This window comes from Tenrec ecaudatus, chromosome 13 (genome assembly GCF_050624435.1).
Source record: "Tenrec ecaudatus isolate mTenEca1 chromosome 13, mTenEca1.hap1, whole genome shotgun sequence".
NCBI classification, from domain to species: domain Eukaryota; kingdom Metazoa; phylum Chordata; class Mammalia; order Afrosoricida; family Tenrecidae; genus Tenrec; species Tenrec ecaudatus.
In genome coordinates this window covers 116,995,109-117,008,609 of record NC_134542.1, presented here as the reverse complement: position 1 = coordinate 117,008,609, position 13,501 = coordinate 116,995,109, and the positions used below count along the sequence as shown (strand labels likewise).

Sequence of the window (13,501 nt, the reverse complement as noted above, 5' to 3'; positions counted from 1 at the left end):
ATTCATAAACCGTCTGGAGATTCTGCAAGGGTGTGTGTGTGTGTGTGTGTGTGTGTGTGTGTATGTGTTTATGTGTGTCAAAAGGACAAGAAGTCAGAAGCCCTCTAGAGATTCTGCAAGGGTGAGTGTATTGTGTTAAAAGGACACGAAGTCAGAAGCCCTCTAGGTTTTCTGGAAAGGTATGAGTGTGAGAGTGAGGGAGTGTGTGTGTGTAATAAGGACACGAAGTCAGAAGCCCTCTAGAGATTCTTCAAGGGTGTGTGTATGTGTAAAAAGGACACAAAGTTCTAAGCCCTCCAGAGATTCTGCAATGGTGTATGTGTGTGGGTGTGAGTGTGTGCATGTAAAAATCACACGTAATCAGAAGCCCACTATTGATTCTGCAAGGGTGTGTGTGTGTGTGTTGTGTTTGTAATAATTACACCAAGTTAGATGCCCTCCAGGGATTCTGCAAGAGAGTGTGTGTGTATGTGTGTGTGTGTGAAAATGACACGAAGTCATAAACCATCTGGAGATTCTGCAAGGGTGTGTGTGTGTGTGTGTATGTGTGTGTGTGTCAAAAGGACACGAAGTCAGAAGCCCTCTAGAGATTCTGCAAGGGTGAGTGTATTGTGTTAAAAGGACACGAAGTCAGCAGCCCTCTAGGTTTTCTGGAAAGGTATGAGTGTGAGAGTGAGGAAGTGTGTGTGTGTAATAAGGACACGAAATCAGAAGCCCTCCAGAGATTCTACAAGTATGTGTGTGTGTGTGTGTGTGTGTGTTTAAAAAGTACACGAAGTCAGAAGTACTGCAGAGATTTTGCAAGAAAGTGGCTTTAGGTTGTGTGTGTGTGTGTGTGTGTAAAAAGAACATGAATTCAGAATCCTTGTAGAGATTCTACAAGGGTGTATGTGTGCGTATGTGTGTGTGTGTGTGTGGGGCTACAGAAGGGGAGAAAGGCAGAAGAGTGCTGTCAGGAGCCAGCTGCACTCTGGCAACGTGGGGTCCTCTGGGCTGGGCCGCTGAGGTGGGGTGCTAAGTCTGTGCTCCCCTCTCCCTCTCCCTCTCCCCAGGTGTGTGGTTGTGCTCTTCAACCCCCGGAAACACAAGCAGTACCACATCCTCAACAGCTCCAGGTAAATGGGCTCTGGGGCTTTGGGGAGTGCCACCTTTCCCCAGGGACGGCCAGAGGGGTGCCACCTGCTTCTCTGTGGCATTGGGCCCTGTTGGGCCCCAGGCCTGAGAGGGAAGCAGCACAGGGACGGCGGGTTTGCTGCCCTTGTTTTGAGAGGGGACTGTGAGAGGCCAGACCTGGGCCAGGCTGCCAGCGCCCCTCTTGAGCCTGCCCGATTCCTTTCAGGAAAACCATCACTGCCCTTGCCTTCTCTCCTGATGGCAAGTACCTGGTCACCGGTGAGGTGAGTGAGGAAGGAAGCTCAGGCACTGCAGAGGGGGTGGCCTGGCCTTAGCAGAGAGTGACAGCCTGCGGCCCGCATAGGGCTGGTGCCAATTTTGACTTTCTGTACTGGTGTCCACTTTGGGTGTTTGGTCTGCCCTAGAGCAGTGTTCTTAGGCTGTAGCCTGCGTCAGAAGTGCCATGGTCACCCCTTAGTACAGACTGCTGGCTCTGGGGTTCAGCAGGTCTGGGGTGGCTCTCTTCAGTTTGCAATGCTAACAAGTAGTTCCAGGTGAGGCTGAAGCGGCCAATTTGGGAACCACACTTTGGAAAACACCTCCTTAAAACATTCCTTATCCCTGGAGTCCCCCTGCTGGTCACAGTGTGGAACAGGACTGCCCTCCCATAGACTTGCCCTGTGAGGCTGTGAGAGCAAACCGCAGGAGTGGTGGTTCTTGCCCATCCAAATCACGCCAGGAGCCTGTCCCTAAGAGTCCCTGTTCCCCAACACTGATCACATTCCCTCCGGGGGTGTCCTTGATTCATGTGCAGGCACATTAGGTTAGGTGTCCTTCATTTATGGGCAGGCTCTTGTCCAGTGGCTGGGAGGGCCAGGCCTCCGTGGATGGGGAGGGAGCTGGCTGCCTCTGGCCTTTACTTCGGGGTCTTCAGTCCTGCAGAGTGGACACATGCCTGCTGTGCGGGTATGGGACGTGTCGGAGCGCAGCCAGGTGGCGGAGCTTCAGGAGCATAAGTATGGCGTGGCGTGTGTGGCCTTCTCACCCAGCGCCAAGTACATTGTCTCAGTGGGCTACCAGCATGACATGATCGTCAATGTCTGGGCCTGGAAGGTGAGTGGGCTGCTGGCCTCAGGACAGGCGGGGCCGGGAGGGGAGCCAAGAAATTGCTGACCGGTGGCCTTCACTTCCGCCTGCTGGCCTCAGTCCCTTTCTAGAGAACTCTGAGCAGAAAGGAGCAACTGGGTATCTAGGATGCTGAAGAAGGGGCAGAAGGAGAGGTCAAGTTCACAGCTTGTCTAACCTCCTTCAGTGTGTAAGTTTCTTTTCCCTCAGCTCCTAGAAGCAGAGCCTTGATTTCCCTTGACTTTCTCTCCAGAAAAACATTGTAGTGGCTTCCAACAAGGTGTCCAGTCGGGTGACAGCAGTATCCTTCTCTGAGGACTGCAGCTACTTTGTCACTGCAGGCAACCGGCACATCAAATTCTGGTACCTCGATGACAGTAAGACCTCAAAGGTGAGGCAGCAAGTAGCCACTAGGGTGGGGTCTGCTCAGATCTGTTCCACCTGCGCCCCCTTCTGCATGCTCAAAAGCCCCTTGGAAGTCTCAGCTGGGTCAGGTGCTATGTCAATCTGCAAGGGAAGCCTTCTCCCTCTCTCCCCAGGGCCTGCTTTCCAGGGGGTAGCCTGCAGGGTGGGTGGGTATCACCTGTGGTGGGTCTCCACAGGTGAATGCCACTATGCCCCTGCTGGGCCGCTCCGGGCTGCTGGGGGAACCTGTGGAACAACCTGTTCACTGATGTAGCCTGTGGCCGCGGGAAGAAGACTGACAGCACCTTCTGTATCACATCCTCAGGGCAGCTGTGCAAGTTCAGTGACCGGAGACTGTTGGACAAGTGGGTGGAGCTGAGGGTAAGTGAATGCTTTGTCGGCACCCTCCAGTCTGTCACCTCCGGGCTCCGGGGCACCTGAGTCTGCATGCACGCTGGGGGAGGCCCCAGGCGGAGGAAGGTGTTTGGGAACCTCTCTGCTCGCTCGTGCTCTCTGTCTCTGCCTCTTCCTCTGCTTTCCTCTTCTGCTCAGCACACAGACAGCATCACAGTAAGTGTGCTGGCCCTGTCCGCTGCCTCTGCTGCCTTTCTCTTGGCCGGCCTTTTCTGGGTGTATCTTTGCCCAAACCTCAGGTGCCTTATAAGGCTTGCTGACTCCTTCCCCCTAATTGCACGGGGCTGTGGGCCCTCTGGCCAGCTGCTGTTAGAGGGAGGGGCATTGAGGGGCTCCAGCCAGGGCAGCTGGCCTGCCTTGCGCTTGTCCTTGCCTCTTGGCTCATGGCTGTTGAGGTGTCGGGTGAAGGAGTGGGCAGACGCCCTTGCTGACTGGGGCTTCTGTGCTCACAGACCACAGTGGCCCACTGCATCTAGGTGAGCCAGGACTACATCTTCTGCGGCTGTGCTGACAGCACCGTGCACCTTTTCAACCCTTCCAACCTGCACTTCCTCAGCACGCTGCCCTGGCCCCATGCCCTGGGGACAGACATTGCCAGCATCACAGAGGCCAGGTGAGCGGTGTGGGTGGGCCCCTGAGTCCTGTCAGAGCCCCACTCTGTGCCAGGCCATCCCTGGCATGCTGCAAGGAGAGGAGGGCACACATAGACCTCTGGGAAGACCCTTGCAGTCAAGCACAGGTGGGTCTTTTAGCATTTGTTGCTCACTGTGGGCAACCGTGGTAATCTGAGTCTGCAGTGTGGTAATGCATTGTCCTGTAAAGACCACATCTAGGACATACAGGCAGTTCCTTAGGGTTTCCGAGAGAGACTGGAAACCTGACGGAGCAGGCCTTTCTCCCTCAGGGTGGTCCTGGGTAGCAGCTGCGGTAGGAGGGTCTTATTTTAGCCTCAGGCCTTGGGTTGGGTGATTGCAGGAAGTGAAGTTTTGCTCTGGTTTCAGTGCTGTCAGGAAGCGGGGCAGTTCTGCAGTTGGGTATATTAATTTCTCTTTCAGGGTAAGAGGGGGCTAAATCTGCAATTGGCAGGAAATGATATATGACCATGATTGTGGTTTGCACAGTGCCCTTCCTTGTCCTCTGACGTGAGTCTAGAAGGGCCTGACATCTGCTTGGCTGCATCACGGCCACACACTGTCCCCGCCTGACGTTGGGGGCTATGAAATAGCTTGTGTTCTTTTGGAGAGCCCCATGGCAAGGAATGCCAGGCCAGCCGCTGCGTTCTTTCTCCAGTGACTGCTGGCCAACCTGCTGCTCCTCCCTTTAGTGCCCCATTTCATTAGCGCTCACTCACCAGTTTGCCCTGTCTGCCCAGGACACCCCGCCCCCCTCTTTCCTCAGTCGCCTTTTCGCTGGAGTGGCCAATGTGAAGTATCGGGACACCATCGCCTTGACTTTTGATCCTGCAAACCAGTGGCTGTCTTGTGTGTACAATGACCATAGTATTTATGTCTGGGATGTGAAGGACCCCAAGAAAGTGGGCAAGGTGTATTCAGCTCTGTATCATTCCTCCTGCGTCTGGAGTGTAGAGCTACGTGGGCCAGGTCTGCTGAGACTGACCGTGTTTCCTGGGCTACCATTAGGAGCTGGAGTTCCTCAAGTGTGGAATTTGTTTCCTCCAGCACCCTTGCTCCCCCAGCAGTGCCCCTGGGTCCCTTCGTATCTGTTAATTGACTCTGAGGATGGGAGGGGATTTTAGTGCTGACTCATCTCAGACGTTTTTCAGTATGCCCTGTGCAGTCTGAGCTTTGCCTCTTTGGACATGTTCCTGAACTTGACCAAACCTTAGTTTCTGCAATTGTGAAATGACATACCTGATGCATTTGATTTTTACGAAAAGGAGACAATGTAAGTGGGAGATTTAGAATGCCTAGTACTTACTAGTTGCTTGGTTAATGTATATTCCTTTACTTGTTAAAGACAAGAGCTAATCATTATGACTTGCTTGCTATGGGATAAGCCTGGGGCTAAGTCTTGACCATCCTTTTCTCTACTCTCATTCTGTCCCATCTCTGTGGGCAGCCAAGGTCTGACCCGGGTCCCTCTGGTCCTTGTGCTCCTCCAGGTCTACACTGAGGTGAAGGACAGTCAACAGGCCTGCCTGCCCCCGAGCTCCTTTATCAACTGCTCTTCTGACAGCACCATCCGCCTGTGGAATACAGAGAGCTCTGGGGTGCATGGCTCCACCCTGCACCGAAACATCCTCAGCCACGTGAGCCTGGTGCCCCCACACCACAGTCTCAGGATCTGGGTCTCCAGACCAGACTGTTCCAGATGTTGTTTGGCCAAATTCTGACAAGGATGTCCTCTTGGCCCGCATTTCTCTCCCTGAGAGGTGTCCTGTGTCAGGCCTTCCTTACCCACCTCTTCTCCTGACCTGTTTCACTAGTACCTCATTAAGATCATCTATATGGATGGGAACATGCTGGCCCTGCTGGACACTGAGCTGCCTGGGGGAGACAAAGCCGATGGGTCCCTGATGGACCCCCATGTGGGCATCCGCTCTATGTGCATCAGCCCCAACGGGCAGCATCTAGCATCAGGAGACCGTATGGGCACGCTCAGGTAAGGCCATTTCTGGAGTGCAACCCGTTGCCTCCAGGGGACAGGATGGGGGAACTTTAGGCCCCCAAGGACAGAGGTTCAGGAGGGTTTAGCTGAAAAGGGTTGGGGACAAAATTTATTATCTTCAAGGGAAAGATACTAACTTGACAATGAAGAAACGGCAAAACCCACCCTTAGCCAAGTAATTAAGGTTAACATCCCGTGGCAGCAGCATGAATCTGGTGAGAGGGTACACTGAGAGGCTTCAAAATGTTCCCAGAAAATGTTATGACTCTTAAGAACTCCCAATAAAATGTTGAACAACAACAACCAACATTGATGGAAAGTTTCTTTCAGTTCTGTTTTTCCATGCAGCCTCCTCCTAGCATTGTGTCTGGTATTCTTGACCCAAATGTATAAGGAACTTAGGATAGTCATGAGGAAAAATCAGGCAACCTTCATTTGAGGTACACCTGCCAGAGTAACTTATACTCTCCCAGGTGTCACGGTAGGAAAGACAAGCAAAGACTGAAAGCCGTTCTAGACTGGGACAGATGACACCCATGTGCCGTGGGGGCTCCTAGGATCCTGGAGCAGAAGAAGGACATTCATGGGATAAACAAACTCATTGGCATTGGGGTGATTCCAACTCAGAGCAACCCCCGCTGGTGACATTTAAATAAAGTCTAATAATGTTGTACCGGTGTGACCTCCGTGGTCCTTATCACTGTGTACTGTAGTGCATAAAACATTAATACGAAGGGAGACCAGGTGAGAGAGTTGAATGTGACATATCTTGACTCATTTTTCTAAGTCTAAAGGTTCAACCCAAAAGGTAAAGTAAAACAGCTCTTGATGGAGAGGAAAAGGTGGAAGGGGGTGGGTGATGATTCTTTCCCCCGCTGCCTGGCACTGAACGGCCTCTCCTCTCTTCTCATTTTGCAGGGTCCACGAATTGCAGTCCCTGAGTGAAATGCTGAAGGAGGAGGCCCATGAGTCAGAGATTCTGTGCCTGGAGTACTCGAAGCCAGACACAGGTACCTGGCCCTGGCCTAGAATGGCCTTGAGTGAGCCCCTCCAGTTTGGCCAGAGCCACTGATACTTGTCCTGCCTCTTGACTATGGGGCTGATCGTTCTTTTGACTACCAAAAGAGTTAGTGATCCTTCTTGATGTCTCTGAAGGCTTCTTGTTGTCTCTGAAGGCTTTGGGGAGGACTGCATCTCTACTCTGCCAGACTCCATGACTCATGTGGCTTAAGGATGTAGGGTTCAGTTTCTCTGGGTGCTCTTTGCTGGGCACTCATCAGCTTACGGAGTTCATCCCATCCCAGGTCTGAAGCTGCTGGCCTCAGCGAGCCGGGACCGGCTGATCCATGTGCTAGACGCAGGGCGGGAGTATAGCCTGCAGCAGACGCTGGACGAGCACTCCTCCTCCATCACCGCTGTCAAGTTCGCAGGTGTGGGCAGAGCACTTAGACACACTCTGCCACCTACCACCCCTGCCACCTGCCTGCCACGCCCAACATTCCATAGATTCTGAAAGGGTGTGTGCATGTGTGTGTGTGTGTGTGTGTGTGTGTGAAAAAAGGTCATGAAGTCAGAAGTCCTCCAGAGATTCTGCCAGTATGTGTGTGTGTGTGTGTGTTTGTAAAAAGGACACCAAGTACGAAGCTCTCAACAGATTCTGCAAGGATTTATGTGTGTGTGTGTGTGTGTGTGTGTGTGTGTGCGGGTGTAATAAGGTCACGAAGTAAGAAGCCCTCCAGAGATTCTGCAAGGGTGTGTGTGTGTGTGTGTGTTTAAAGAGGACACAAGTAAGAAGCCATCCAGGAATTCTGCAAGGATGTGTGTGTGTGTGTGTGTGTGTGTGTGTGTAAAAAGGACAGGAAGTCAGAAGCCCTCTAGGAATTCTGAAAAGGCATGAGTATCAGTGTGAGGGAGGGTGTGTGTGTGTTTGTGTGTGTGTAAAATGGACAGGAAGTCAGAAGCCCTCCAGAGATTCTGCAAGGGTGTGTGTGTGTGTGTGAGTATAAAAAGGACACGAAATCAGAAGCCCTCCAGAGATTCTACAAGTGTGTGTGTGTTTGTGTGTGTGTGTGTGTGTGTTTGTTTAAAAAAGGAAACGAAGTCAGAAGGACTGCAGAGATTTTGTAAGAGAATGAGTTTGGGTTGTGTGTGTGTGTGTGTGTGTGTGTGTGTGTGTGTGTGTGTGTAATAAGGACACGAAATCAGAAGCCTGCTAGAGATTCTTCAAGGGTGTGTGTATGTGTGTGTGTTTGTGTAAAAAGGACACAATGTCAGAAGCACTCTAGAGATTCTGCAATTGTGTATGTGTGTGTGTGTGTGTGTGTGTTTGTGTAAAAAGGACAGGAAGTCAGAAGCCCTCCAGAGATTCTGCAAGAGTGTATGTGTGTGTGTGTGTGTGTGTGTGTGTGTAAAAATCACACGAAGTCAGAAGCCCACTATTGATTCTGCAAGGGTGTGTGCGTGTGTGTTGTGTTTGTAATAAGTACACCAAGTTAGAAGCCCTCCAGAGATTCTGCAAGAGTGTGTGTGTGTGTGTGTGTGTGTGTGTGTGTGTGTGTGTGTGTGTGAAAACGACACGAAGTCATAAAACGTCTGGAGATTCTGCAAGGGTGTGTGTGTGTGTGTATGTGTGTGTGTGTCAAAAGGACAGGATGTCAGAAGCCCTCTAGAGATTCTGCAAGGGTGAGTGTGTTGTGTTAAAAGGACACGAAGTCAGAAGCCCTCTAGGTTTTCTGAAAAGGTATGAGTGTGAGAGTGAGGGAGTGTGTGTGTGTGTGTGTGTGTGTGTGTAATAAGGACATGAAATCAGAAGCCCCCCAGAGATTCTACAAGTGTATATGTTTTTGAGTGTGTGTGTGTGTGTTTAAAAAAGGACACGAAGTCAGAAGAACTGCAGAGTTTTGTAAGAGAATGAGTTTGGGGTGTGTGTGTGTGTGTGTGTGTGTGTGTGTAATAAGGACACGAAATCAGAAGCCCTCTAGAGATTCTTCAAGGGTGTGTGTATGTGTGTGTGTGTTTGTGTAAAAAGGACACAAAGTCAGAAGCCCTTCAGAGATTCTGCAAGGGTGTATGTGTGTGTGTGTGTGTGTGTATGTGTGTGTAAAAATCACACGAAGTGAGAAGCACACTATTGATTCTGCAAGGGTGTGTGCGTGTGTGTTGTGTTTGTAATGAGTACACCAAGTTGGAAGCCCTCCAGAGATTCTGCAAGAGTGTGTGTGTGTGTGTGTGTGTGTGTGTGTGTGTGAAAACAACACGAAGTTATAAACTGTCTGGAGATTCTGCAAGGGTGTGTGTGTATGTGTGTGTGTGTCAAAAGAACAGGAAGTCAGAAGCCCTCTAGAGATTCTGCAAGGGTGAGTGTGTTGTGTTAAAAGGACACGAAGTCAGAAGCCCTCTGGGTTTTCTGGAAAGGTATGAGTGTGAGAGTGAGGGAGTGTGTGTGTGTGGGGGTGTTTGTGTGTGTAATAAGGACACGAAATCAGAAGCCCTCCAGAGATTCTACAAGTGTATGTGTGTTTGTGTGTGTGTGTGTTTGTTTAAAAAAGGACACGAAGTCAGAAGGACTACAGAGATTTTGTAAGAGAATGAGTTTGGGGTGTGAGTGTGTGTGTGTGTGTGTGTGTGTGTGTGTGTAATAAGGACACGAAATCAGAAGCCCTCTAGAGATTCTACAAGTGTATGTGTGTGTGTGTGTGTGTGTGTGTGTAAAAAGGACATGAAGTCAGAATCCTTGTAGAAATTCTGCAAGAGTGTATGTTTGTGTGTGTGTGTGTGTGTGTGTGTAAAAAGGACACAATGTCAGAAGCACTCTAGAGATCCTGCAAGGGTGTGTGTTTGTGTGTATGTGTGTGTGTGTGTGTGTAAAAAGGACACGAAGTCAGAAGTACTCCAGAGATTCTGCAAAGGTGCTTGTTGTGTGTATGTGTGTGTAAAAAGTTATGAAGTCAGAAGGCCTCCAGCGATTCTTCAAGGGTGTGTGTGTGTGTGTGTGTGTTTGTGTAAAAAGCACACAAAGTCAGAAGCCCTCTAGAGATTCTGCAATGGTGAGTCTGTTGTGTTAAAAGGACATGAAGTCAGAAGTCATCCAGAGATTCGGCAAGGGTGTGTGTGTGTGTGTGTGTGTGTGTGTGTGTGTGTGTGTGCGTGTGTGTGTTTAAAAAGGAAAAAAGTCAGAAGCCATCCATAAATTCGGCAAGGATGCATCTATGTGTGTGTGTGTGTGTGTGTGTGTGTGTGTGTGTGTGTGTAAAAAGGACAGGAAGTCAGAAGCCCTCTAGGAATTCTACAAAGGTATGAGTATCAGTGTGAGGACCAGGTGGTGCTTCAATCTCTTGTGTGTACTTTTGCTATGAGTCAGGAGCTCACTCAATGGTATCTAACAAGTTATTGTGAGATGACATAAGAGGACTTCGTGGAGGCCCTTCCAAGAGGGTTGGAAGATAGCATGGTAAGAGGCCTGGTTAAGAATGTGCTCATTGTGCTCATTGTTTCCATCCCCTTCTCCCGGAAGCCAATGCTCTAGGGAGGAAAGGCAGGCCCAGAGACAGGGAAGGGCTAGGGAAGAGGGAGCGATAGGAGAGCAATAGAAAAGACAGGTTACTCTCCCTCATTCCCAGTATAGCTAATCAAACCTCAGGTAAAGCCTCTGATTCTGAGGCTGAGGCTTATAATAGGATCAGACTGAACATTTAATCCCTCAAGCTGCCTGGAAAGTGTGGGAGCTGATTAAGATGGCAAGAGATGAAGAAGGAAGGAATCTACTGGTTACAGATGTGAAAGCACCTGTTAGTGAAGCCTTCTCAGTTTCTTATTGCCTTATCAATGTCATCAGTCCACTTAATGTACTCACTTTCCAAATGCCTATTAACCAATTGTACATACCTTGAGTTCTTTCTAGGAGGCAATATTAATATTCTCATTTCCGAGTTGAGGCCACAGAAGTTTGGACAACTTCTGGTTGTTGTTGTTGCTGGCAGGTGCTCATCAAGTTGGTTCCAACTCATAGCAACCCCCATGCATACCGGAAGGGAGCATGGCCCCGTCCTGTGTCCCCCTCTCTGGAGGGCACTTGTCTCAAATCTTTAAATTCAAAGCTTCATGTTTTGTCAAATGAAATCATTTCTTCAGTCTATCTCAGAAATCTTTATGTAAAAACGTTGGAAACGCCTTTCACTCAAGGTCTAGGGAGGCTGAGTAAGGTGGGAGGGGCTCCAGGACAGATGGTGGGAATCACTCCTGCAGGTGGGTGGTAGGTTGGCGAGGCCAGTCTGACTTGCCTCCCTGGTGACTGACCTCAACCAGCAATGGGCAGCTGGACACATGGCATGAAGTGACCTCTGGTCTTCGTGGCGGTGGATGCCAGTAGACTGTCAGGTATGGGAGACCCATGAGAAAATAGGTTACTTTTCTCTTTCTCTCCAAGTTTCTCTGTGATCTCTTTATGCTGCCTGAGCCCTCATGCATACTGACAAAGGCAGACATGTGCACACACGGCAAAGTAAATAGAGACGCCCACATTCACAGACGTATCCATCCACGTGCAAATAGGCACATATGTGCACATGCATGCCAAAGCAGACACAGACATCCATGAATGTACATGTATTCGTGAAAGCTGATTTTCATGGGGAAAAAAAGATCAGATCTATCACTGTCAAGTCCACTCCAACTCAAAGCAACTGTAGAGCACAGAGGAGAACTGCCCCATTGGGTTTCCAAAGCTGTCATCTTGTCAGACACAGTCAGCCACCACTTTCTCCTGCAGAGCAGCTGGGGTTTTCCAACTGCTGGCCTTTCACTTAGCAGCCGAGCACTTGCTGGTTTTCATAGGAGTCTGGAAATCAGTTTCATTGCCTGCTAGTCACACCTCCTCTGTAAGTTACCACAGCCTAGTAAGCTTGGAAGGAGAAAAATCTTCCTTCCCGAGGTAGTTGAGTGGTTTTCCCCTGAGGAAATGGTTCAGAAGAAGATTTCCTTCAAGAAATCAGAACACTCTTGAAGAGAAATTTCCTGCCAAAACATTTGTTTGCTTGACAATGAGATAAATGAAGCAGCCCCCTGACTTCCCCCTTGGGTCCTCTTTCTCATCATGACTGCTCTGCTCAGCTACAAGGCTCCAGGTCCTGGGAGCAAGGGTGCCCTTCTATTTGGAACCTCACAGGGCTCCACTGTGAGTCAGGGAAAGACCTGGAAACTTGAGCATCCTGAAACGGGGCCTGCATAGCAATATCATCTGTCATCAGGCTCATCGTTTCTCTCATTTTTTGTAAGATCATTGAGCCCTTGGAGCCCTGAGAATTTCTCTCAGAGGAAGCCATCCTCCTCCCATGAATCCAAGAGGGACTGCTTAAAGATTGTTGTCTTCTACTTACAGGAATACCAGCAACCAATTGCCATTGAGTCAACTCGGACTCATGGAGAGCCCAAGTGTGTTAGAGAAGTCCGGTCCCTAGAATTTTCCATGGCTGAGGTGGGTTTTTTTCCAGAGGCATATCACCAGGCCCTTCTTGGAAGGCACCTCTGGGTGAACTCAAACCTTTAACCCGTAGTTCGCAGCCTAGCTCATGAACAATACCATCCAAGGACGGTACAGTTACTTGCTAATGGTCACCTGCAGTAGATGAACCAAGGTCAAGTAACTGCCTGAGAAACATCAACCAGCGGAAAGCAGAGTGAACCCCAGGGTTCTTGGGAAGAGGGCCGGAGAGAGAAAAAGGAGAAAACAGCTTTCTCGGGACATCAGAAAGGAAAGGACTCCACTTTGTGGATGCCATAGAACAATCCCAAGCGAAGCATGGGTGAGAAACAGACCCCACCCAAACCCAGGGGACTGGATTCTGTCGCCAAGTGTTGAACACCAGACATGGATATGACAGAGCCGCTAGTCGTCCGTGGAAAGAAACTGTTTGCCCATTGTCTGGTAGTTTTGCAGCATTTGAACAACCAGGCCTCTGCTGCCTCTTCTGGCCTGAAATATAATTGCAGCCATAACCGCCCAGCGTTTCAATGGGTAGAACTCCCTGGGGAGGGCTAACTACCCAAATCATTTGGGAGATCATTTTAGGATTGTCCAGGAGATCTTTGGCTGTGTCTATTATATGAACGATGGTGTCTTTTTTTTTTTTAAAAAAGAAACTTTTTATTGTAAGGTGGGTTAAGATTTACAGAGAAAGTCAGCTTTGCACATAACAATTTATACACGTTTTGTTATGTGACATTGATGACAATCTCCTGCAATGTAATATCACTCATGCCATTGAAACTCTGCTTCCTGTTTTCATTCACCCTTCTCCCCTAACCTTGCCTGCCTTTTGAATTTGGCCTTGGGCAAATACTGCCTATTTGCTTTTGAATGGTTGATGGTTCTGAGGAATGTGTGCTCCTCAGTGCTATGATTCATTTTGGTGTAGTTGTTCTTATCAGGTGCCATTGAGCCAGTTGCAACCCACATTGACCCTATGCCAAACAGAAAGAATCACTACCTAGCCCTGAATTATTCTCCTAATTGTTCCCAAGCTTGAGCCCCTTGTTTCAGTCACTGTCAATCCATCTCCTTAAGGGGCTTCCTCTCTTTCACTGTCCCTCTACTTCACCTGGCATGATGTCCTTCTCCAGGGACTAGTCTCTCTTAATAACATGACCAAAGTATGTGAGAGGAAGTCTCACCATCCTTGCCTTTAAGGAGCCCTCTGACCATACTTCTTCTAAGACAGATCTGTTTGTTCCCTTGGCAGTCCATGTTACTTTCAATATTCTTCACCAGCACCACAATTCAAACATATCAATTCTTCTTCAGCCTTCCTTATTCAATGGA

At 49.4% G+C, this 13,501-nt stretch overlaps 1 protein-coding gene across 1 annotated transcript in view; it reads left to right on the top strand.

Moving 5' to 3' along the window:
• The window catches only part of LOC142424070 (mitogen-activated protein kinase-binding protein 1-like), a 194,001-nt gene that overhangs the window by 123,450 nt on the left and 57,050 nt on the right, over nt 1-13,501 (top strand). Inside the window, 12 exon segments of the mRNA XM_075529155.1 lie at nt 1,053-1,115; nt 1,340-1,397; nt 2,056-2,226; nt 2,492-2,629; nt 2,841-2,888; nt 2,890-3,024; nt 3,510-3,670; nt 4,456-4,643; nt 5,178-5,326; nt 5,504-5,679; nt 6,604-6,695; nt 6,990-7,115. Of these exon segments, the coding sequence (XP_075385270.1) occupies nt 1,053-1,115; nt 1,340-1,397; nt 2,056-2,226; nt 2,492-2,629; nt 2,841-2,888; nt 2,890-3,024; nt 3,510-3,670; nt 4,456-4,643; nt 5,178-5,326; nt 5,504-5,679; nt 6,604-6,695; nt 6,990-7,115 (1,505 nt within the window).